Here is a 25,789-nt window from a genome sequence, read left to right as displayed (position 1 = left end):
TACCTTGCTTTGTTGCTTGGGGGTTCCCTATCTAAGCGGACACGGTTTGTGGGCAAAACAAACAAGCCCATTTTTTTGCTTTAGTTGTCATTAATTTACTCTAAGTAAATAGAGAGAGTATCTTTAAATCGCAAAAAGGAACTATTTGCTTGTTGATTAACAACACATTCCCGGAATAGGTTTATTTTTAGTATTTTGCAGCTAACCTTAGATCGCCTATGTGGGAAGCTCGTCACGTAACAACAGTAAGCCCGTATTAACCACCTTACTTAATATCATTATTTCATGTCAGTTTAACAGGTCAGCACTACTGGGTCTCCGTTTGAAGTTGGAGCTGCGACCTTTTGCTTAACATTACATTACGACATTAAAATGACGTGTGCAGACAGATCCAGCGCGGGTGTTGCAATAGAAGTAATAATGTACAATGTAGCAACGCTGCTTTGTTTTCAGGAAGTGGAGTCATGAATGGCCTGAAGCGCCAGTTGAGTACATTTGCTAGCAATAAGTCACCTCCTGTCAGACTTGCATCTTTTTAATCCCAAAATGCCTGGGATGGTGGTTTTTGCTCGTCGCTGGGGCATCGCCAGTGATGACCTCGTTTTCCCTGGCTCTTTCGAACTGTTGGTCCGTGTGGTTTGGTACGTATGATTCTAAATTACCTGTTTTTTAAAAATGTTTTATTAAGTCGTTGTTTGCAAATGAGCCGTTATAACTTTGCAATTCTTTGAAATGATGCGTGATACAGTTGAGGGATTTAAAATCTACTTGCAGTGGACACTTTCTCCTCATTCTGTTGTTTTTTTATTTTTGATGAACTTGCAAACATTTCATAAAATACTTAGAATTTTGACATTTAAGATGGGTAAAATGTTTGGCTAATTTTGGTACATTTTGTGGCTCCGCAAATTTTAAAAGTCTTTAAATACACATTTTATAAAGGACTGGTTTGGCCACCAGTGACCTGGACACAATTTATTTGGGGATATTTGGAGCAGATATTCATTTGCACTGAAGTATATTAATTAACTCATATGTAGAGATGTCCGATAATGGCTTTTTTGCCGATATTCCAATATTGTCCAACTCTTAATTACTGATTCCGATATCAACCGATACTGATATATTCAGTCGTGGTATTAACACATTATTATGCCTAATTTTGTTGTGATGCCCCGCTGGATGCATTAAACAATGTAACTTTACCATGACTTGATTAACGTGGACCCCGACTTAAACAAGTTGAAAAACTTATTCGGGTGTTACCATTTAGTGGTCAATTGTACGGAATATGTACCGTACTGTGCAATCTACTAATACAAGTTTCAATCAATCAATCAAAAACAAGGTTTTCCAAAATAAGAGAACTTCAACTCCAGTTATGGAAAAAAGTGCCAACATGGCACTGCCATATTTATTATTGAAGTCACAAAGTGCATTATTTTTTTTAACATGCCTCAAAACAGCTTGGAATTTGGGACATGCTCTCCCTGAGATAATCCTGATACCCACTACAACTATGGGAAATACTATACTTTGACTTTCACAAAGTGTATTATTTTTTATTGTTTTAAACATGCCTCAAAACAACAGCTACAAAAACAATGAAGGCACACAGCTTCAGTCCAGAGTATACTAGGCCTACGTCCGTGTTTTACCGGATATGTACCGCTCCGTACAGCGGCGTTTTAAAAAGTCATTAATTTTACTTTTTGAAACCGATACCGATAATTTCCGATATTAAATTTTAAAGCATTTATCGACATCTCTACTCATATGGTGAATGCTCATATTCATCTTGTAGAAAGCAAACGATCAAGTTTGAGTGAACAATGGTATTTCAATTTGAGCACATGATAAGATAAGGCCCTTTAGTTTGATATTTGCAGGTAAATTGGATCACTTCTCGTCGGAAGGAGGCCCTAAGTGGGACTTCGAAATGCAAAAGTGATAGCCATATCCTTGAGAGGAGACTACCTGTCTAGTTCAAACGCCAACCTTTAAGTAATGACTTAAAGCAGTTGTTTTCCAGACAGAAACATCTCCTTTTATGGTCAGGTGGTGCCGTTTGGACTTATCGCACACCTAGACAGACAAAGTAGGAATATATAAACTGATGGTTTGGCTTCTCCAGTTAAAAGTCCTCCATATTTGACCTAGGCTCCTACAGGGAACTGCAGACCTGTTTAAATGACACTTGCTTGTAATAAAGCAACTTTTGGTTCAGTAAAGCGTCTCCGACGTCTCTTTTGATACAGCCACACTGCCGTGACATCCTTCTGTCCGGACGAGGATGACAAGACCAGAAATACACTTCAGCACTATATCGACATGTAATGGTTTTGTCAATAAACAGCTGCACAAGGCTTTAAGTTGTGTTTTTAACATTGTTTTTAAGAAAACTTCGGACCAGCAGAGACATAATGTTTAATGCTGCACTAATGTTGTAGTTGATATAGCACCAAACAACATCAGTGTCTAATGCTGCGTGTCCAGAGGAGCATCAACATTTGCCTTTCGAAATATGGGAAATATCCTGGGAAAATGTGTAAAAATATGGGATTTTTCTATATCACATCTACTCAGTTGTACATAATATCTTTGCAGTTTATTGTAAGGTTTCCTCGTGAGAAAATCTGAAATATTGCGAATACTTAAATAAAATCAATTTGAGGCTCCTTCCATGGGACATTTTTCAAGCCGGCTGACACAATTTCTTCCTGGGTGTTCCAGAAAGTGTTAGAATGTTGCCTCTTCTTCTTCACTTGTATAATAAGTCTCGTATTTATCAATATATTTTTTTTGGCAGGGATATCTTTCCTGTCATCTTAATGTCCATACCCATTGTTGTTGTTGTTTGATTGAATCATGCTAAATGAAACTCACCGCGCTCCTTGAGCCCACACTCTGAGTGCTGCGGACAAAGGATTGTTCCTTGCAGTAGCGAAACAAACAAAACGACGGTAAGATGCAGGGAAAAGAAGGACAAAAACTGCATTTCCCGGCCGAAAATTGAAGTTTTGAAACCCAAGCAGAAGAGATCAATCTGTAGTTGTACTGTGTCAAGCAACCAACATTACAGAAAGATGAGAAAGTGAGTGTGAATTCTTCACAAGCAGGCAAAAGGGCTGGTGCTTCTGCATTTGTTAGAACTATTTACTTGACTAATTATACATTTAAAAAAATACTAAATACTGGTACCATTTGTGTAAATATTGTATATGCTGATACCTATAAATAGAGACCGATATACAGTACAGGCCAAAAGTTTGGACACACCTCATTTCAATGCGTTTTCTTTATTTTCATGACTATTTACATTGTAGATTGTCACTGAAGGCATCAAAACTATGACGCCTTAGGAGTGAAAACTATTTCAGCTGACTACCTCTTGAAGCTCATCGAGAGAATGCCAAGAGTGTGCAAAGCAGTAATCAGAGCAGGGGTGGCTATTTTGAATAAACTAGAATATAAAACATGTTTTCAGTTATTTCACCTTTTTTTGTTAAATACATAACTCCACATGTGTTCATTCATAGTTTTGATGTTTCAGTGACAATCTACAATGTAAATAGTCATAAAAATAAAGAAAACCCATTGAATGAGAAGGTGTCCAAACTTTTGGCCTGTACTGTACATTCAAAAGTCTAATATCCGCTCTGATAATTGATCGATTTCTAAAGGAGACCCAAAATGGCGATTGCGTAAGTTTTGGCGAAAATCGCCAGATACATATTAATGGACAATCGATCGCCGCCTCCCTAATTTAAAGAATTGTGAAATAAGGCTGTAATAAATAATACATGTAAGATATGGAAAAAGTGATAAGCGGAGTGAATACTTTCTGGATTCACTGTTTATGTTTGCTAATGTTGTCTTTTAGGTGGATTGGCACCATGATCCTGTACACCTACCACAAAGGTCAATTTGATTGCAACGGCAAAGGTGTCCTTCACATCTACCTGATTGGACTGTTGGTGGTGCTGGCACTCATCATCCTGTCGCTATGTGCCATTGTATATGTCAGTGCTCAAGGTAAAAACGGCCATATAAATATTTGCACATTCTGTAGAAGTGATGTTTCTATAGGTTGACAATTGTTTGACAAATGATCCTATAAAAACACGTCATACAGCACATGTCCAAAAGTTAGTTGGCATAGTATTTCAAAGGATTTCTGAAAAGTTGCCATGTTCTGTGCCTTTTTTTAAAGCAATTTTAAGAGTTGCTTTGCTATTTTATTGTGCCTGAAGGTACCATTACAAACCCTGGGGCACGGCGCTCCATGCCTGCGTTGGTGTACCTGCGAGCTATCTTGTACCTCCCTGAGCTTGTGTGGGCCTGTCTGGGAGCTGTTTGGGTGTCCGATGACGGCAAAGGCTGTGACCCGGCCACCGTGGGCGCTGTCATCGCAGCTGTGGTTGCCAGGTTAGATGTTTGTCATGCACTTCTTTGTTTGTTCAATTGTCTATAGCTGTACTTAATTTTCACAACAGTTGGATCATACTCCTCTTCACCGCTCTGGGCGTCGTCTTCGTCTTTGACCCGATGGGCAATCCCCGTCCGCCGCCTGCTGCCATGGAGCCACTGGGGGTGCGACATTTGGAGAGCAGCGGGGGAACTCAGTTCCTCTCCACAGCCCGCTCCATCGCAGTGAAGGTGTGGGAGAGCAGGCTTCGACTGCTGTGTTGTTGCTTGCCGCAGGACGAAAGCCACAGAGCGGCCTTTTCCAGCATTTCACAGCTCGTCAGTGGATTCTTCTCAGTAAGGCTCATCTTCTCTTTCTTTTACGTTTCCAGTAGTAACAAAACACTCATTTAGAAGGTGCTTTAATTGATAGAACAGTGATTCTCCAGTGGGAGATTATATAATTTCATATATTTGGTCTAAAAATGACACTACAATTAATGCATATTTGTTCATCTAGCTATGCCAGTGATATACGTATACGTATGAGTGACACATGAAAAAGTTCCATTCACTCAGTCACACAGGGCCGCCCCGCCCTAAATGCAGAACACGCGCTGTGTATATTTTAGAGTTTGGAAATTTTAAATCAAAATAAAAATGAGCTTCTCGTTGGCCTCAAAAGACGACCACGAAGGGACTCAAACCCTCAATCTTCTGAACCGAAGTCAGACGCCTTATCCATTAGGCCACGCGGCCATGTACAGTCTCCACTTCATTACAGTTTAAACAATTGAACCTTTTTCTTCGATGACAGGGCGTTTTCTTGTTAAATGTTATTATCCCAGTGGTTGTCGTACTCACACTCTCAGAAGGTACTGGGTTCAAATCCAGGTAATAACGGTAGCAAGGACTTTAAAAATATGTTTTAAAGTGGTCATATTATGCAAAACCAACTTTTTTTACCTGTTGCCATCTGTTTTTGAGGGATAACAATAACTTCCGAAAATTTGCATCCAAACCATGGTGGAGATAATAATAAAATATTTTCGCCTCTTTCCAAACCAGCTTTTTGGAATTTGGGACTTTGTTACGTCAGCGGATATCTCTATTCAATATATAGAAAAGGTTCACCTGAAGAGCTTTGCCCAAGTCTGCCATTTTTATTCAGTTGTAGTCCAAAGTTGTAGTCAATAAGTTCCTTCTTTTTCTCCATTCTCTTGTTGTGGGGCAGACTGGCTCGTACATGCTCATGCATCTTCCACTGTTGCCATTTGTAATAAAACGTAGCTTATAGTTCTAACTTATATCTGTCAGTAGACTTGGTATGGAAGCGCTAAAACTATAACATGATGGGGGGAGACTTGGCCTGGAGGATGGCTTCGGCACGTAAATACATTAAAATCGTCCGCAAAATGGCACATTGTGTACAGACAGAAAGCGGCTTAAAGATGATCTGTAAAACAAAATCTATGAAAAATGTTGACCAAAGCACCTCCATTACATGTTTATAGACCCCAAGGAAGTGTTTTAAATGTAGAAAAAACTTGTAGAGAATGACCCATTTTAATTATGTTAAAATTGTTATTTTGCACTAAGAAAATAATTGAACAATTTCTTTTCATGAATTTGTTTTAGTAGAAAACATGCATCAAATTAAATTAATGTTTTATTAGCAATGTATAAAAATGGTTTAATATCAATTAAAAAGTGTGAAAAAAATTTGTAATGCAGAGGGAAGGTGGCTTCAAATGAAATTATTTTTAGGGCCCCAATTTAGCCTTAGGCCTGCAGTCCTATTACTTAAGGTCAAGTTTATATACGGTATAGCACAATTAAAAAAGCCACTACTACACCAAAGTGCTGTACAAATTCAAAACAGAAAGGTGAAAAACCCACTTATAATCACAGTAAGTTCAGACAGGGCTATAAACACAGGCAAATGAGCCAGATAATAAAATGGTAAAAAAAAAGAAAATGTAAGCAGGATAACTAGAATAAGAGATTTATCCATCCATCCATTTTTTACCGTTTATCTCTCTTGGGATTGCGGGGGTGCTGGATATCCATAAAAATAGAAAAAAAGGCATAAATAAAATCACAAACATGTCCAGCTCAGCTTGTGTTAAAAGCTAACAGAAATGTGAGTTTTTAGTGAAGGTTTAAAAGTCTGGAGAGACGTAGCAGCTCTGAGGTTCAGCGGGAGACTATTTCAGAATTGAGGGCCTGCTATTGCAAAAGCTCTGTCTTCTCTGGTGTTCAGTCTGGACCTTGGACACTCTAAAAACTCTAGCCGTATGACCTTATAGCTCTTTGTAAAACATGTAAATCAGATAAATATGGCAGAGCCAGCCCATGGAAAGAATTAAAAACAAATAATGAAACCTTAAACTGAATTCTAAAAACAACGGACAGCTAAGTGGAGAGAAACAAGTGCAGGGCTGATGTAGTCATGTTTTCCTTACACCTGTGAGTCGGCGTGCAGTAGCATTTTGGACCTGTTGTTAGCCACGAGTGGAGGACTAATGCCAAAGTACAAAGAGTTACAGTAGTCCAAACAGGATGTTATCTAACTGGTTTGTGGGCAGGTATTGTTTGACCTTCCCTAAGAAGTCTGAGCTGGAAGAATCATTATTTTTTCTTTACCACTGAGATTATTTGATTAACGAGTTGAAAAAAATATCATTAAAAAAATCCCAACAAAACACCAAGACATTTTGCCAAAGGTAGGCCTATATAATGGGCTCAGGGCACTGATCAGGCCGGAGACGAGATCAGACTCACAAAACTGACTGTTTTTGTGTCATTTAAATTGAGAAAATGTATGGACATCCAGTTTTTTTTAACCTCTTGTAGGCATTTAATTAGTGCTTCTGGTGAGTCCATTTTGGAATTAAAAGGTAGATACATTTGCACCATTTGCAAAAAATGAAAAGGTATTTTATGATTTTTTTCAAATCTATCCCAGTTGCAGCATGTAGAGGGAGAATAACACTGGTCCCAAAATAGAGCCTTGAGGCACTCCATAGGTTAGAGGTTTTTTTTTTAGAAGAAGAAACATTTTCAAGGTTGACAGCAAAAGACCTGTCTGTCAGATGAGATTGGAAGCACTTTAGGACAGTGCCTTTGAAACTTACACATGACTTAAGACAAAATGTTCACATTTTGTGGTTAACAGTGTCGAATGCCGCTGTCAAATCTACCGGCATCAGCTATTAAAGTGTTTTTTTCCATTATATACTTTAATCGTATCAAAGAAGTTGTAAGCAAAGTCTTTGAAAATGTGAATTCCAATGACTGGATGACTTGAAAAGAGGCTAGTTGGGAGACCGTAACAAGTGCTATCTGGCCTAGCAGGCATAGTAGCATATCATATCTGAAGTGACTAAATATTATTTTAGTGAACTACTACACACCAAAGAACAAGACATTTATTTCACCAGCATAGCCTCCTATTTTGACATACATTTCCACATTTTGTGTCAAAATCAGTCCCTTTTTTTACAATAAGTCCACCATGACTAGCTGTAGCACATCCTGTCTAGCAAGGCGCAGGGATCAAGTATTTTTTTAGAGCATTGCGCCTTCATTTTGCTGATGACTTTGAGTCCTCGTTTTCATAAATAATCCCATGATGGTCAGCGGTAACATATCATGCAAAGAGGTTAATCAATCAGTTTGTCTGTCATCGCCTTTCTCATCCGCCTCCAGATTGTTTTGTTTTTTAAAGCGCATAAGGACCAGCTGTAGCCCATCAATCCATTCTCTACCGCTTGTCCCTTATAAAGCCTAAATTGAAATGTATACACTCCGTCTGCCATCCGCTAATTCTTATGCCAGCAAAAAACTCACACCTGATTTTAAAAAATTATAAGTAGTAATATTATTAGCCGGTTTGTGGCACATCTTACAGTATGTGGCAAGGCACAGATAGTACAATAGGCAGACTCACATTAAGTACAAAGGCAGCCAGCTTGCTGGTTATGCTCTTCCTCTTTGGCCAGCAGAGCAATGACAAAATGATGTTTTCAACAAAATAAGCCCATCACAAAACCAAACAAAAACTATATCAAATTAAGAGAATAAAATGTACTTTCAGTCATAAAATGTTGTTGGCACTTGGACTGACTGCGACATAACAGATTTTTCTGTTTTCGCATATTAGAGCTGCATGGGATTCTGGGTATTTGTTCTGTTGTGTTTATGTTCTGTTACGGTGCGGAAGTTCTCCCGAAATGTGTTTGTCATTCTTGTTTGGTGTGGGTTCACAGTGTGGCGCATATTTGTAACAGTGATAAAGTTGTTAATACGACCACCCTCAGTGTGACCTGTGTGGCTGTTGATCAAGTATGTCTTGCAGTCGCTTACGTGTGTCTACAGAAGCCAAATACAACATGTGACTGTGCTGGCACGCTGTTTGTACAGGCTGTAGGGGACGTTAAAGGCAGTGCAGTCACGGCACGCCCTTAATATTGTTGTCTGGGTGAAAATCGGCAGAAATTCGGGAGAATGGTTGCCCCTGGAGATTTCCAGGAGGGGCACTGAAATTCGGGAGTCTCCCAGAAAAATCGTGAGGGTTTACAAGTATGACGCTGTCAAGCGCCATTCATATAAAACTCGCAGGCCGCACTAACATTACATTTTCATATTAAGGTGCGGGCCGCAAAATAACGTCTCGCAGGCCGCAAAATAACGTCTCGCGGGCCGCAATTGGCCCGCGGGCCGCGTGTTTGAGACCCCTGTTGTAGATGGACAGTATGTTGTACTGTATAATAATTTCACCTTAGAAAAAGAATAGTTCACATAAATCATTAACAGCCCAAAATGTACGTCTTTCATTCTTCATGATATAAATAATATGTGTGTGTTGTTGCAGGACACAGACTTGGTTCCCAGTGACATTGCTGCCGGTTTGGCTCTGCTGCATCAGGAACAGGACAAGATGGAGCGGAGCAGAGACCCTGATGTCACTGTAGCTCACAGTCCATCTTCTCCCATTGTACGTACTTGAGTCTCTTAACAGATGCTACGCTTATTTTGTTCAGCAGGTCCTTTTTTTAAACATGAATTACAATTTGAAGGGAGAAGATTTGGAGGCAGAGTTGGAGAAAGCCGCCCACTGTATGCAGTTTGCTGCTGCAGCCTATGGTTGGCCTTTGTACATTTACTCCAACCTTCTTACTGGGCCCTGCAAACTCAGCGGAGACTGGTATGATGTCATCTTCTCTTCGTTGTGGGATAAACCTGCTATTTTGGTACTAAAAAGTACCAGCTAGTAGCACACAAGCCCGAGCTGGTTTAGTGCTCCAGTTTGGGATGGATATGTGCAAGGACTACTTGATACAATATGTTAGTGCTATCAAACAATTAGCAATTAATAGTGATCTGTAATTAATAATTAATTTATTTTATAATCTCACCTAAAATGCTGAGAAAAGCCCTCAACTTGAGAAATGCTCATTTAAATTCAAAAGATTATTGTTGCAGATCAAAAGATTGACATATTACAAAAAATGGCTTTGTATAGTCATTTATTGTTTTTAACAGACTTTTAAGAGATGCAGTATTAGCCATTTACTGAAATAAAACATCAGGTCCTGATAACATGCTTTAGTTATACTTCTAAAAACAATAAAACACTTCTTAAAAGTACAAAAGCAAGTACAGTGGAACCTCGATTTACAAACTTAATTGTTTCTTGAACAGGGTTGATAAATAGAAAAGCTTGTATAGAGCAGTTGTTCGCAACCTTTTTTCAGTGATGTACCCCTTGTGAACATTTTTTTAATTCAAGTACCCTCTAATCAGAGCAAAGCATTTTTGGTTGAAAAAAAGAGATAAAGAAGTAAAATACAGCTCTATGTCATCAGTTTCTGATTTATTAAATTGTATAACAGTGCAAAATATTGATCATTTGTTGTGGTCTTTCTTGAACTATTTGGAAAAAAATATATAAAAATAACTAAAAACTTGTTGAAAAATAAACAAGTGATTCAATTATAAATTAAGATTTCTACACATATAAGTAATCATCCTCTTTTGGGATTGTAATAGAGATCCATCTGGATTCATGAACTTAATTCTAAACATTTCTTCACAAAAAAAGAAATCTTTAACATCAATATTTATGGAACATGTCCACAAAAAATCTAGCTGTCAACACTGAATATTGCATTGTTGCATTTCTTTTCACAGTTCTTTTTGACAGACATTTAAAAAAAATCTCATGTACCCCTTGGCATACCTTCAAGTACCACCAGGGGTACGCGTACCCCCATTTGAGAACCACTGGTATAGAGAACCACATTTCTCCATAAGAAACAATGTAAATGTGAATAATGGGTACCAGCCTCGAAATTAGTGCCCTATATTATAGTTAAGGTTGGTACTCTTTGAACACAATATAAAATGTAATACAGTACTGTGTATTTAACAAACATAAAAAGGAGGTGATGAATCAACTGTCTCTTTATTAACAAGCCAAAACAACAACAACTGAAAACTAAACTCTGCTGTATGCGCTGCTCTGCCAACATGCACACACACACAAAAGTCCTTTTGGTGCCCTCACAAACAATCAGAAATGACAAAAAAACCTTAACTTTAACAATAATATTGCTACAATAATAAACCTTTGAAAAAGTAAAATCCACTTACATTAACCATCAGCAAAAGAGGAGCTGACAAGAAAGGAACAGACAGAGGAAGAGTAGGGAGGGACGGGGGAGGGGCTGTGTGTGTGATCTTGGAAGAGGCCTAGCTGAACAAGAGGTAGTTTTCTTCTCCGCTTTAAAATCAGTCCGCGTTGGCATCTTTCTCTATAAAAGTCTGTTATCATCCCAATTAAAAACTTGCTGTGGTACGAAGCTAGCTTCCTCAATCTTCCAAAATTGTGTCCCCAGCGGGACCCAAAATGAATGAATGAAGCGTTCGTGCAGAGAGACATGGTTCACACACAGAGGCAGGGTTTCTTCTAGACTGCCAAGATACCTGTGGCATTGGGACGCGTCTGGGGGTGTGTTTATGGGCATGGTCACAATAACATCATAGAGTAATTTGCTATGATGGTTATTTTATTTAAAAAAGCTAAAAAAATGTAAACGACACAACAAATCTGTTATTATTCATTAGTATTAACATATAATTTTTTTAGCGTTTTACCATATTTTCAATTGTTGCTGCTTTTTGTACAATGTACTTTGTTGAGATATTTTCAAATGTCTAGAGACTTTCAATACATTTTTTTAATTAAAAACCACTAAGCTACACATCTAGCATCTTTTTCCAGTGTTATTGTAAAACGTACTCATGTTTAGAGACTTCTTCTGTCCCTCGATGTCCGCTACAAAAGAGTCATGCTGCAGCGAGCATGACGTCACACTTGCTTGACGCGGTTGCTCCAGTAAATTTCTCTACTTTAAAGCCGCCACTGTCCTCTTAATATTAGCACAGTTTGTAGATGGCTGTCTGTGCGTATATGTGCGATATATTAAAATTACGTCAAGATTGCAGACATGCTGACAATGGCACACGTTTTGTTTACAACCAGATTTGGCAGCGCAGTTTTTGGTGATGAAAGACTTTTTTAGGTGGTCAAGTTTTTGTTACATCACTTGCCAATAGTGCGCAAATAATAGGCTATATATATCAATTCATACTGTAACAACCAGCTGGTGTTAATGTTTTATATTCATGTGGTTTGGATTTGATGTCAGTTTTTCCAATGTTTGCAAACACACCGTCCGTGCCTGAAAGGTGATTGGCAGAGAATGAGGAAGTGTTGTGTGTTTGGGGAAACACCTAGATGAAAGTGTTTTCACGGGAGGTACAACCTGTTGGAATTGTGCCGTTTGTTATCGTGGATTGGTAATAAAAGCTTAATATAGCGTCAGTCTTCTTCTGAGGACTACAATATATTATATTATTTTAAATAGTTTTTAAGTAAAAAAAACAACTTATTTTCAAGATGTGGCGAGAATGAAAATGCTGAGGCAGCGCGCCACATTCAACATTAAGGAGAAACCCTGAGAGGTATATTTGACGCTATCCACAAGTTTGTAAACTGAAATGTTTGCGAATAGAGGGGTTCGTAAAATAAGGTTCCACTGTACTTTGAACTTGTTACTTTTCCTCTGCTTTAGATTGTATGATATAAATAAACCAGACCCATCATTCACTGTAGAACAACAAAAATATCCTTGTTCATTCTCACAAAATGAAGTGATGAGGCTACAGAGGACAAAGCAGATATACTGACATCATGTCTTCTTCTCCTTTGGGGAGGTCAAATACTTTTAATAGGCTGTGACTCATAAATCTGCGAATAAAGATTGCTCATAAGCAGTGTTGGGTTAGTTACTGAAAACCAGTACTTAGTTACAGTTACTAGTTACTTTATTTCAAAAGTAACTCAGTTACTAACTCAGTTACTTACACCAAAAAGTAATGTGTTACTGTGAAAAGTAACTATTTAATTACTTTTTTTTTTTCTTTTTTCTTTAAAAGCTCCCATTAATGCCCTTTTAGCCTTCATTTCAGTACTGTTATTGCACTGAAGAATAATACAATCTGTTGATCAACTTGACATGCATTTGCATCACTGAACTCTGCTAAGCAATGTGGTCTACATTCAACACACAAAAACAAAGATATGTTTCAAAGGGCCAATTTATTTCAGGCCAGAACAAATTGACAAAACTATTTTAAATAGCTGCAACATAACATACATAAGTAACAAACCGCATAATAACAACATAGCTGTAAACCTGGCTTCACCTAAGGAAGGTGAAGCCTAACCAGGCAGATTTGTTTTGTTGTTTTGGGCAGTAGACGGGATCTTTGATCCAAGACACAACTTACATTTAACTAAAATGTTCTTTTCTTTGTGCTCGACAAAAAAAAGAAGTGAGAATATCTCCATGTTAAGACACTTGAGTCGAGTGTCGGGAGCTGCGGCTCCGTTTTTAGTAAACACAGACCCCCCCCCCCCCCCTCCCCACACCCACACCCACACCCACACCCAGACACACACCCACACCCAGACACACACAGAGCGCGCCTCCGGCTTGTGACACAAGAACATTCAGAAGGACGACACTGCAGCGCTCCAATAAAACACACTCAGATCTTCTGTTTCTAGCCGATACTACATAAAAAATTACGTAAAATAATGCAGTAACGCATCATGTATCAACGGTAACTGAGTTACTGAATATAAAAAATAACGCTTTAGATTACTAGTTACCGCCTAAACTAACGGCTTTACAGTAACGTGTTACAGTAACGCGTTACTTTGTAACGCGTTAGTCCCAACATTGCTCATAAGCAGGGTGTTCTTCTCCAGTTTAGTTTGGTGAAGATGCTATGGCTTGCTAAATTGCTAACATTTTTGCTGCTAACATTAGCTGTGGCTGCAGCGGGACTGTGTGTGAGCTGCATCGGTGGTAAACAAACTCCTTCTTACAAAGAAGGAATATCACTCCACTTTATCTGTGGTGTCGTCAGAGCGCCTTTGAAAAGTAGATTTCACATTCATTAGCCGGACAACTTGGTGAGACGACTCGTCTTAGACGAGCCTGTGCTGATCGATACTGAAATATCAATTTTGCCGATACCAGAGCTTATTGCTTTAATATCGATTTTACAATCAAAATATCGATACTTTTGATACTTTAGTTATTTGAGATAATTTATATCATTAACAGGATCACAGTGTAAAGTAACTAAATAATTGAGCTCTTGTCTAAATTAAATGCGATAGTGGGAACTACGCCTCGGTAACTGCATAATGCTTAAGGGCAGCGGCAGGCTGTGCTCAGTTATTCAGTCTGTCATTTGTTTACTAAAGAAACTGACTGGCAATTAACATGAATCACTCAGTATTATAAAACAGCAAGTTTATGTATCCTTTTATACTAGGCTATTTAAGGACACTACATACAGAGTAGAATGTAAATGAGATAATGCATTTAGTGCAGAATAACACTATCATTAGTTTTGCCCCGTGATTTTGTATTGTTTGAAGATGATTCCCCAAGAGCAGCCACACTTGAAATACACTACTTTTTCAAGTTTACCAGAAACATTAGGTATATTTGCACAAAGTATCGGATCGGTCTCGCCGATACCAGCCTGAAATTTACTCAGTGTCTGGTCGGAACGAAACAGTTGTATCGCACATCACTAAGACAAGGAGCTAATCGAAATATAAATTGACATTATTTTATCGCTGATGGCCTACGGTATTATTAGACAATTATGGAATTATTACACAATCACTTAATTTTATTATCATTATTTACCAACAAACTGATGGAAAACTTGCTTTGGAATCACAGGTCAAGATAACAAGCAGATATTAAATTAAAGTTCAACTTGGAATAACTTGCTGCATTAAATAATATTGAGTGAAGAAGAATGTGTTGCATGTGGTACAATTTTTAAATACATTTAGCAAGAAAGATGTCCCTTATTGATGCACATTATTTCCAGGCTTTTGAGGGCCACACTAAATGATTCGGCGGGCCAGATGTGTCCCCAGACCTCGAGTTTGACACCTATACAATACAGTATTGCAATATCGTGATTTTGCGATATACCACGTACGGTAGTTGACTAAAAATGATAAAAAGCAGTTTATAGTAAACGTTGTAAATAAATACACTAGATTACAGTAGTAATTCATTGGACAAACAGAGTCAAAAACAATGTACAGTAATTTGAATGATCCACTTCCATTTATTGCAATTGTACAAAGAGTGGATCAAGTTTTTTGCCACTTAAATGTAAAAAAAAACTGCACTCTACTTTTTAACTGTTGACTTGTTGCTTTGCTCACCACTAACAGTGAGGTAGCAGTACAGCGTTACTTTGCAGAGCAGAGGTGTGGACATCGACCTTGATTTACTATCGTCCCAAAACATGACTTAAAAATCAAAAATGATATTAAGGCTTGAACAATCAATATTATATTGCTAGAAAAAGAATTGAGATATATTGCCATATCAATGTTTTTTCTAATCCCTAGCTGTAAGAGTCGTGCAGCTGAGTATGACATTGTTGGGGGAGACCACCTTGGATGCCACTTTTCCTCCATCCTGCAAAGCACCGGATTGCAATACAGAGACTTCATTTATGTCAGCTTCCACAATCAGGTAATATTTTTTAAGCTTTGTCATCATTACTATGAAGACAACATAATGATCTGGAGTGACTGACATTCTCTTGTCCCTTTTCATACCATTTGAACCACTATTTGTTGCAGATATACGAGATCCCCTTTTTTGTGGCTCTGGATCATAAGCGGGAGGCCATTTTAGTGGCTGTCAGAGGAACACTGTCACTGAAGGTAAGTAGACGAATAGGTCAAGAATACGATACAGTATATCAATTGTTAAGAACTAGAGATGTAACGATATCAAGAGATCACAGTACGATATTGTCACAATAATAAGGCCACGGTACGATATCATTGTCCCAAAAAAAAGACTTGGTAAAAATGCCATAGTGGAATGTTTAGGATCAACACACTTACTATAATGGAACACAAACATAATGCTTAAATGTTCCAATCATATTTATTAATACAAACATGTATTTTTAAGTGCAAAGAATTGTGCAGAAAGGTTCCATTGTTTCAAGCATATATAAAAAAATAACCTTACAGTTGAGTGTCTTTAAACTGACATTGTAAACATTTAGTGTTTCAAGTGTTAAACAATAATGTTCAACTTTTACCTTCTGAGAAGCAATGTCCTCTGCAGTGGACATTTCTAAAGTGGACTTTTAATAATATAAATACCTCAAGAATTGCTGTTTAGCTTTGCTTGCTTCAAATATCTTTTCCGAGGGATGGTTTATCAAGTAGCTTCTCTTATTTCCTGTGGTGTGCAGAGTCACTTTGGAAACGCTCGAGACGAAAATAGCGTGCTTTGTTTTGCTGTATGCAGAGTATATTCCCTATACCAAAGAGGTTATGTTTTCGCCAGGGTTTGTTGTCTCTTTCTTAGCAACATAACTCAAACAGTTATTAATGGATTTTTATTTAATGTTCAGGAAATGTCCATAAAAATCAATTTCTCTTATCTACTACGAACTGCTTTTGCCGAATGCTTCCTGTTGTTTTTTTCCCCCTTTACAGCATTCCACCCCCAACCCTAGTGGGAATGTGTGTGTGAATGGGTGAATGTAATGTAAAGTGCTTTGGGTACCCCTCCAGGTATAGTAAAGCGCTTTATAAATACAGACCATTTACCATCTTGCCGGTCCAGCGCTGCGTAGAGGATTATGGCAGAGGTAGTTTATTTTCAGTCCGGCCAATGCAAAAGCACTAGAAAAAAACTACACCCACCAAGTTTTTGTTTAACACAGTCACATTTCATTGCCTTATTGTGAGAATATTAAAACCGCAATACTGCGGTATCTACGATACCGTTACATCCCTTTTCAGAACTACTTTATGTGGCAAATGCGGAATTGATTATTGAAGTCTTGACATAAACTATTAGGCTCAAACCGGGAGAGGCACTGTTTATTATAGTGTAACTATTTTACAATTTGAAGAAAAAACAGACGGGATTATTCTATTTCAATATGACACTCGTATCAACAATAGCTTTGAAAATCATTACCGTTAAAACGGCTATTTGCAACTTGCTCAAAGTAACATTTTTCAAACCAAAAATATAAAAGGAACACCATCTGCTACCTTATGTTGCTATTAGTAGTTTGTATTTTAGCAATTATTGGTCATATTGAGTAAAAATTGCTAATCGGCCCAATGAATAAGTCTGCCGTTTATGCTTGTCACTAACCGCTGTCTCGTACACGTCGTGAGCGTGTGCACTTACCCAAAAGTAGTCCCAGAGAAGCAACTAACAATGTGCAGTCATGATGATGTTATGATAAAATATACATTCAATGATAGCTATAATTAGTAGTTAACGTTTTCTAAATTGCTATCATTGGCTGACAAACATATGTAATGTGTGTGTTACATGGGGCATAGTTAATGTGCTCAAAGCTGGAAGAGAGTAGGCAATAATGCTTACAACACATTGAAAATGTAGCACTCTCTAGGCAGCCACATAAAGGTTACCCCCTTTAACTGATGAATTAATCATTTATTATCACAAAATCTTGATTGAGATTGATATATTTAGTGCATGATATAAACAATGGTGGCTACGCAATAAATATGTTTTTATAGTTAAAAAAATAATGAATGTTAGTCTGAATGAAGGCCCCCAGATTTGTTGAACAGAGGTACATGCAAATGTTCCTAAATAGAAATTCAGACATATTGTCCTGAATAGAAAAATATTCTGCATATTCACTAGTTTTTTTTCTGTATACTCTCAGATTATACTCTACTCCAGTTCTCTTGTAGCGTTGTGTTGGCCCACCTTTTGTACGGGTGACCTTTGAGATAGAAATGTACTGTGTATAAATAGCGATCACAGGGATGTTGAAAACGTTGATCCTGCAAAGTGAGAAGTGAAAATGTGAATATGTGTGCATTTATTTGTACCAAAGGACACACATTATGAAATGACACTTATTATAGCTGCACATTTGTTTGGTTTAGTTAAATACTTTACAGCTCACATCTCCTGGCAGAATTTGGGATTTCATGACCATTTCTCAGAAAATATAAACACTATGATAAAAACTTTTTTCACTCATGATTAGTATTTGGGTGAAGACATTTATTATGAAACGCTCGTGTTTGCTCTTTTTAAATTATAATTACAACAAAAACTACCCTGATACTTTTAGCCTGGGTTAAATGGCTACTAAAATGTTATACATTCATTTTTATTTTATTTTTACCACAAATTCAGACTGTTAATTAATGAGTACAGCTATCTTATTGACAGCCTGAAAAGTACATATTTACTATTAGATTTAATTGATGTCAGTTTCACTGTTTGCCCTGCAGGACGTCCTGACAGACCTTTCGGCTGAATGTGAGAACCTACCCATAGACGGCGTGACTGGAGCCTGCTACGCTCACAAGGCACATTCAAATTCGTTACAACGAACCTCCCTTTCATTTGATATTTCCTATGTTAATGCGTATTTCTTGTTGGTTCTTGCAGGGCATCAGCCAGGCTGCATCTTACATCTACAAAAAGTTGGTCAACGATGGAATCTTGAACCAAGCTTTTACCATTGCACCAGTGAGCAAATAAGTAAACTTTTAGCTGCTGCATGGACATCATTTAGTGAGATTCTTAAAGCATATGCTTGCATTGTGTTGTAGGAGTACAGGCTGGTAATCACTGGTCACAGTCTGGGTGCAGGTGCAGCAGCAGTGCTAGCCATTCAGTTGCGCAACTCCTTCCCCACCCTGAAGTGCTATGCCTTTTCTCCACCAGGGGGACTCTTAAGGTGAGTCAGGCCCAGACTGGTTCTCTGGCATTGAATTATCAAGGGGTCACACATGATAGTTTAGATCAAGGGTGTTTTAAAGTGGGACTGCACTTTTTTTTTCTTTTTTTTTAGGAATTTTGCCTAATATTCACGTTTGTTTGTTAAACCACTAAATGAGCAGCATAGTGATGCAGTGGTTAGTGCTTGTGCCTACCAACGAGAAAGTCCTGGGTTCGATTCATTCTGCATGTTCTCCCCGTGACTGCATGGGTTCCCTCCGGGTACTCCAGCTTCCTCCCACTTCCAAAGACATGCACCTGGGGATAGGTTGATTGGCAACACTAAATGGTCCCTAGTGTGTGAATTTGAGTGTGAATGTTGTCTGTCTGTCTATCTGTGTTGGCCCTGGGATGAGGTGGCGACTTGTCCAGGGTGTACCCCGCCTTCCGCGCAAATGCAGCTGGGATAGACTCCCGCACCCACTACGACAAGCGGTAGAAAATGGATGGATGACAAACCACTAATGGTAACATAAGCAAGCCAGTGGTGTTCCGGTTATATTTCTTGCTTTGAAAATTGTAACTGTGAGAAAATGCAAACATATTGAAATTTTCAGCACCATTAACATTGTAAACACAGGGAAGCCCAGATAATCGTAGGGGTTACGTTTCAAGACCCCTATTGGACGGCAACCCCCACCCCACCCCCTAAATAAAAAAAACCTGCAAACGATGAATGCACCTATTATCCATCCATCCATCCATCCATCCATTTTCTACCGCTTGTCCCTTTCGAGGTCGCGGGGGGTGCTGGAGCCTATCTCAGCTGCATTCGGGCGGAAGGCAGGGTACACCCTGGACAAGTCGCCACCTCATCGCAGGGCCAACACAGATAGACAGACAACATATAAGCCCTAAAAATGCCTGTTTTTGATATAGTATAATATTCCCTATCACTGTTGTTAAACACATTAAAATAACAATTACAGACATTTAGTATAAAGTACAGATTTCCTTCAGGGGTTGTAAGTGAAGTAGGGACACCATTTATTTTAGGATTTTTGTAACGGTTGTATGCATTTAATCCCTTGTATAAGCTTTCAAATACACTTAAAAACACTATGCTCTTAAAACACTTCACACACTATTAAATAGGGGGTGTAAAAATAGATTTTTGGATGAATCGCCATTCTTATTTGTAACGATTCTTAATCAATTAAAAAAAATAAGAAATCCATTAAAAAAACATTATATATTCTTTTTTTTTTCAATCTGTCCTGTCCTGCCACTCAGGCAAATCATATTGTTGATCTAGATGCCCATATCTGCTGTACAGATTTACTCTAGAAAAGAGAAGTGTGGGATACTTCTCTTCCTGTCTTATTTGTGTTTGAATTAGTTAAATGTTTAAGAATTTTTAAAAACAAAACAAGTTTTTTTAAAGTGATATATAAATTCATCCCAGCTGTGTATCTATTTTATGGAGAATATAGTTAATTATAGAACTGGCACCTAACGTTATTAAAAAAGCATTGATTTTGAATCAAATTTTTAACCCCAATAATCGAATCAAATTGTCTGGTGCCCAAAGATTCACAACCCTACCATTAAACCTGCGTAATAGTACTTTAAAATCTGCAATGCACTGAGACCGCATTAAGTGAACACTGAATTGTACAAAACGTGCAGTTACACAACATCAGGTCTTGTCAATGCATCTTCCTGCTGGAACATATTGAGTGATTTAACTTGTGAAACAGCACCTTTTTCTGGATTAATAGCCGCAGCACTTGTTTTCCCTGCTAATAGCGCCACCAAACCACACACAAAAACACGCACACAAATCGAAGTATGTACAGTTCAAAGCAGAGGAAATACGTCTGCAAATATGCCGAGAAGTAAATGCCGAACCGTGAAAAGATAGGTATTTACTGCTGAGATTTTTTAACATAGTAATTGTCAAGTATAAGGTTAACTGGTCTTATTATTCTAATACCGAAACATCAACATTTATGTATACATTTCTCATTTCTGCTGAGGGAGACTAATAACATTGTTTTATATTGACTGTATGTGCAGCAAAGCCTTAACTGATTACTCCAAGGATTTTGTGGTCTCAGTTGTTCTGGGTAAAGACCTGGTTCCACGGTAAGTGTATATTTTGATGTACTGGGTATTTTGGTGTATTTTTACAGTTTTTCAATGTATTTGTCATTGCTGGGATTGATTGTGGACAAGCTAGAATTGTTTTGTTTGCTGCAATTTTACCAACTTAAAGGGTGTTAATAAGTGCACTTTTACACACTCTTATGTAATGCAGACTATGTGGTGCTGCCACTGATATCATGTGCACATGTTTATTTCTGCGTTATTGTCCCTTCTTTTCACCATTTTTGTTTCCATGCAGACTCAGTCTTCCCAATATGGAGGATCTAAAACGAAAAATTCTCAGGATAGTCTCAAATTGCAATAAACCCAAAGTAAGTCGTTTTAGTTAAATATATATACTGTCACAAATATATAGATGCAGTTGTTGATTTATTTTCTTTAATCGACACATCATTGGCACTTTAACTTTAACTTAATACATTGGAACCTTGATTTATGAACTTAATTAGTTCTTGTTGTGTCATCATAACTACATACTGCACTGTGTTTATTACAGTATCGTATCCTGCTGAAGGGATGCTGGTATGAAGTGTTTGGAGGAGACCCGGATGACTTCCCTTCCGAGATGGAGAACAGAAGGGAGCAGGAGCTCAGTCAGCCACTGCTTGGCGAGGAATCACTTTTGATTCGCCATTCGTCGTCCTATCACAGCTTGGCCTCGGACGACTCGCCCGTCCACACTGTGACACACCTACCTCTCTTCCTGCCCGGGCGTGTTCTGCATATCCTAGAAGATGGGCCAACACGCAGGTAGTTGTTGATTTATTTTCTTTAATCGACACACATATTGGAACTTTGATTTACAAACTGAATTTGTTCTTGAACAGTGTTTTTAAATACAAAAGTTTGTATATTGAAGTGAATTTCTGCATATAATACAAGGTAAATATAATTAAAAAAATAGTTCCACACTTAACAAAAATCCATATTTTAGTGAAAGTTTGTACACTTTGAACACAATACAAAGCGCTATACAGTACTGTATATCAAACAAACATAACAAGGGGTAATGATTCACTTTCTATTTACCACCAAAGCTAAAAAAAAAAACCCAACAACCACAGTTGAACTATCATCGTTTGCAGTGGCCCTGCAGACACACACTCACATTTACAGCTTTCAACAATGATGAGGAATAACAAACAAAATCCACTTTACTTTGTCAGTTAATCTTAACGTTCAATGGAAGGGGGGGTGAACAGTGTCGACAACGCTGTGGTTACTGTACTCCCCAAATGTTTGAAACCACACATCGCTTGTCCGTTGCTTTCTTTGGACTCTCATTGAGCTAGCAAAACTTGAAAAATGTTGTGAAAATCAAAAAAACACTTTAAAAGCACACAAAGTAGCACCTGGCACAGTAGCTAACGACAGCATTGCTCTGCTGACTGAATGAGCACCGGGGAGCGTTCAGCCTGCCTATAATCGATGTGCTGCCTGGCACAAAATGGCTGCACTGCAGGCATACAATAGGTCGATGAAACGTTCCTACACTGAGACAAGATTTGTACACAAATGCATATTTTTATTTGGTCTGTAGTTTGTAAGTCGAAAAATTTGTAAAATGAGGGGTTTGTAAATCAAGGATTCACTGTAGATTGTACATTGAAAGCTCCGAAATAAAATGAAAGTTATACAATTTATGGTAACATATTGCCTCAAAAGTTGATATCCTCAGGCATGTGTGTCCAAAGTGCTGCCCAGGGTCCATTTTTAACCAGAAGTTGTCTTTTTTTTTTATTGGTACTCCGCATAAACATACATAAATGCTAACTTCTTCATTATTAACATCTTACATCTTGTGACTAAAAACAAAACAGATTGGTTCAATTTCCAACATTTACGATGGGAAACAATACTTTAGAATTAGGGCTGTCAAGTGTCAAGTTTTTTAAATCAGATCAATCACACTCTTGAACTGTGATTAACCATGAATAATCATAGATTATTATTTGCTTGCATGAATAAGATTTGCTTAAAAGTACACCAATATTTGGTTGCAAATGCAATTTTTAGTCAGAATGTCATACAGGAACGTTGTTTTTAATTTTTTTTACTGAACTGCAGTCATTGATTTGCTCATAACTTGGTGACAGTAAGTATAGTAAGAATTGCACATGTTGAAAATCTTAACAATAATATTGCAAACAAGCTGCAGTTACTAATCGATAATGTAGTAAACACACTCATACACAACGTAACATAGTGCATCATTTAAATCTGCCTTTTCTCTTCTTTAGTTTAAACAGTTGTTGAAACATACAAGCTTGTTTACCTTTTTCAGATGTCAATGCTGATCTCCTTATTTTGGTACAATGTGACCCTAGCTCGTTGTGTTTACTTACAGATGTTCAACGTTTTCCAGTAAGCAAAATAAATTCACATTCAGCCCGTAGTTGCAACTTGATGCTCGTGTTTGTGCAGTACAGTTGGTTTATTATTGCTGTAATTGTGCCTTTCCAAGGTATTGTACGACAGCTCAGCTGTGATGATATGAATGACATCTTCTTTGCAGGACTTGGTCTTCACCAATGCTAGGTGTCCTACACGCAGTGGCTGTCCATTTAGCAAAGCCATTGTTTTGTTTATCTGTGGTATTTTTGTTGACAACATTGACACAGGTAAACGCTGCCAGCCTTTGCTTGTTGTCGATGTAGCATTTATGCTATCGGCGGCATCCTCGAGTATGTGTTTCACTTTAAGACAGTAGAAAGATGAAGTTGACAGCCATATTTAAAATATGAAGACACAGGTTGCCCAGACAGGAAAAAGTATGTCATCAAATGTCGTCTTTTCCCTTACAGATCCTGTATATCCCAGGTTCGATACCGCGCCGAGTGGTCCAATGAAATGGCTTTCCGCAGTATTTTAATCAGTCCAAGGATGCTTGCGGATCACATGCCTGACGCTGTACTGCGAGCTCTCAACAGTCTGACCAGCGATAAGCCCTACTCCCTTTGCCCGTCGTCTTCAAACAACTGCCAGCACAACATTGTCTGAATGTATCACGCGCACATGCACACGCACACACACAGACACACACACACACAGACACGCAAACTCACAAAAAGGCCTGTCCCTGCTTCCAGACTTGACTGAACATTTAACCCCATTCATTTTGTAAAAATATTTTTTATATGCTCATGCTATTTTTGCCCTACCATTCTATTCATAGGCCTCTTTTTGAACCCAGTATACCCTGCTGAACTTTGGAAACTCCATTGTAGTTGGTGCAACCAACCACATTGGGTACATTTTTTATGTTGCACTTTTAATGATTTGATTTAGATTTCCATGTCTTGTGTTGCTCTGTGAGTCTGACTCGTAAATGGCATGTTTTTCGACTGTGTATCGTGTACAAATTTGAATGTGTATTCATGTATGTTTGTGTGTAGTGTATTGCTGCTGGAGGCTGCCCTCCCTCGCCCCCTCTTTGCTAACTTAAAGTGACCACTTGACTTCCCTGTTGGTAGAGAATGATCATTCAAGGATGGCAAGGTAATAGGCGTATGTTTGAAAATGTGTCTTTGTACAGAAATCGTGATTCGTGCTGTCCTGTTTAAGGTGAACAGTGCCTAAGCAACGTTATGGGATTGTTTCTAAAGACAAAAGGCGATGTTGGTTCAAAAAGTGAGTTGAGGGACAAACAGGAGGAATTGTATTAAATAGTCTGCAAAATCTTTCCTTGGATTTTTTTCCCAAAGAAAAAAATATACAGTATTACATTTTTTTATCATTTTTCATGAATTTCACCTTGGAACAGGGGTTTGTGCGTGTGCCTCACAGTAAGAAGGTCTTTCTGTGTGGAGTTTGCATGTTCTCCCCGTGACTGCGTGGGTTCCCTCCGGGTACTCCGGCTTCCTCTCACCTCCAAAGACATGCACCTGGGGATAGGTTGATTGGCAACACTAAATTGGCCCTAGTGTGTGAATGTGAGTATAAATGTTATCTGTCTGTGTTGGCTCTGTGATGAAGTGTACCCTGCTTTCCGCCTGAATGCAGCTGGGATAGGCTCCCGCCACCCCATTGACCGCTGGAGGGACAGGGGTAGAAAATGGATGGATGGATTTTAAACATGCAATTAAGAAAATAAATGTTTTTGAGAATTACACTCTGTATTTTTCTATTTCTAAGGGTATTTTAATGAACCACAAATTGATTTGAAGTCATGAGAAAATAAAAAAGTTAAAGTGCAGCCCGTGTGAGTCAAGTAGGTGTAGGCACGAATCAAATTCATACTGAAGAGTCAATGTATGCGGGAACCACATTGATATATTTTTCATTTAAAAAATGTGCCTACAGATATTGTGTCAGCTATGTTTTATAGGGGACTAAGTTTAATATGATTAATTATTAGTTAGAACATTTCAGCTTTTTATCATTACATACCGATTTTTTTTGCTTGGTTTTCCTAAATTTTTCCTATTGTTTTTTCCTCATGTAAGACTACAATGAAAATGATAATATGATTGTAACTGCATAATCTGGTGAGTCAAAAATTATGTCTGTATGGAAATATTTGCATTACATATTTATATTTAACAGTGTTTATTATGGCTGTTGTAGTTTTTCAAAATAATTCACAAGTTAATATTTTACATTTTAATTAACCAACATTTTTTAATTTTGTTTTAATTTTGAGAGCTAATGTTTTAGATTAGGGATGTCTAAACTTTTTCCACCAAGGGCTGCTTACTGAAAAGTCAAGTTTGGGGGGCATTTTGATATTTTTTTGTTTAGAAAAAAAAAAAAAGCTACAAACCGATATTGTACACACACACACACACACACACACACACATATATATATATATATATATATATATATATATATATATATAT

General features: G+C 37.9%; 1 protein-coding gene and 1 non-coding gene across 3 annotated transcripts; one reads left to right on the top strand and one right to left on the bottom strand.

Moving 5' to 3' along the window:
• On the top strand, nucleotides 1-25,057 carry LOC133655357 (diacylglycerol lipase-beta-like). Of its 2 annotated transcripts, XM_062055425.1 has the most exons (16): nucleotides 1-245; nucleotides 454-641; nucleotides 3,884-4,035; nucleotides 4,254-4,428; nucleotides 4,497-4,764; nucleotides 9,284-9,406; nucleotides 9,489-9,616; nucleotides 15,434-15,560; nucleotides 15,671-15,754; nucleotides 18,347-18,424; nucleotides 18,507-18,587; nucleotides 18,671-18,798; nucleotides 20,859-20,927; nucleotides 21,187-21,259; nucleotides 21,445-21,698; nucleotides 23,753-25,057. In XM_062055425.1, the coding sequence occupies exons 2-16, from the start codon at nucleotides 547-549 to the stop codon at nucleotides 23,946-23,948; spliced, it is 2,031 nt and encodes a 676-aa protein (XP_061911409.1). In that variant the 5' UTR covers nucleotides 1-245; nucleotides 454-546; the 3' UTR covers nucleotides 23,949-25,057. The 2 variants fall into 2 exon arrangements, with proteins under 2 accessions (XP_061911409.1, XP_061911408.1); XM_062055424.1 differs by having other exon boundaries at nucleotides 1-641.
• trnar-ucg (transfer RNA arginine (anticodon UCG)) lies at nucleotides 5,094-5,166 on the bottom strand. The gene has a single exon. It is a non-coding gene; the product is annotated as a tRNA-Arg (tRNA).
• Nucleotides 25,058-25,789: the final 732 nt, after the last annotated feature.

Source organism: Entelurus aequoreus, linkage group LG08 (assembly GCF_033978785.1).
Source record: "Entelurus aequoreus isolate RoL-2023_Sb linkage group LG08, RoL_Eaeq_v1.1, whole genome shotgun sequence".
NCBI classification, from domain to species: domain Eukaryota; kingdom Metazoa; phylum Chordata; class Actinopteri; order Syngnathiformes; family Syngnathidae; genus Entelurus; species Entelurus aequoreus.
This window is presented reverse-complemented; position numbering and strand designations above follow the sequence as displayed.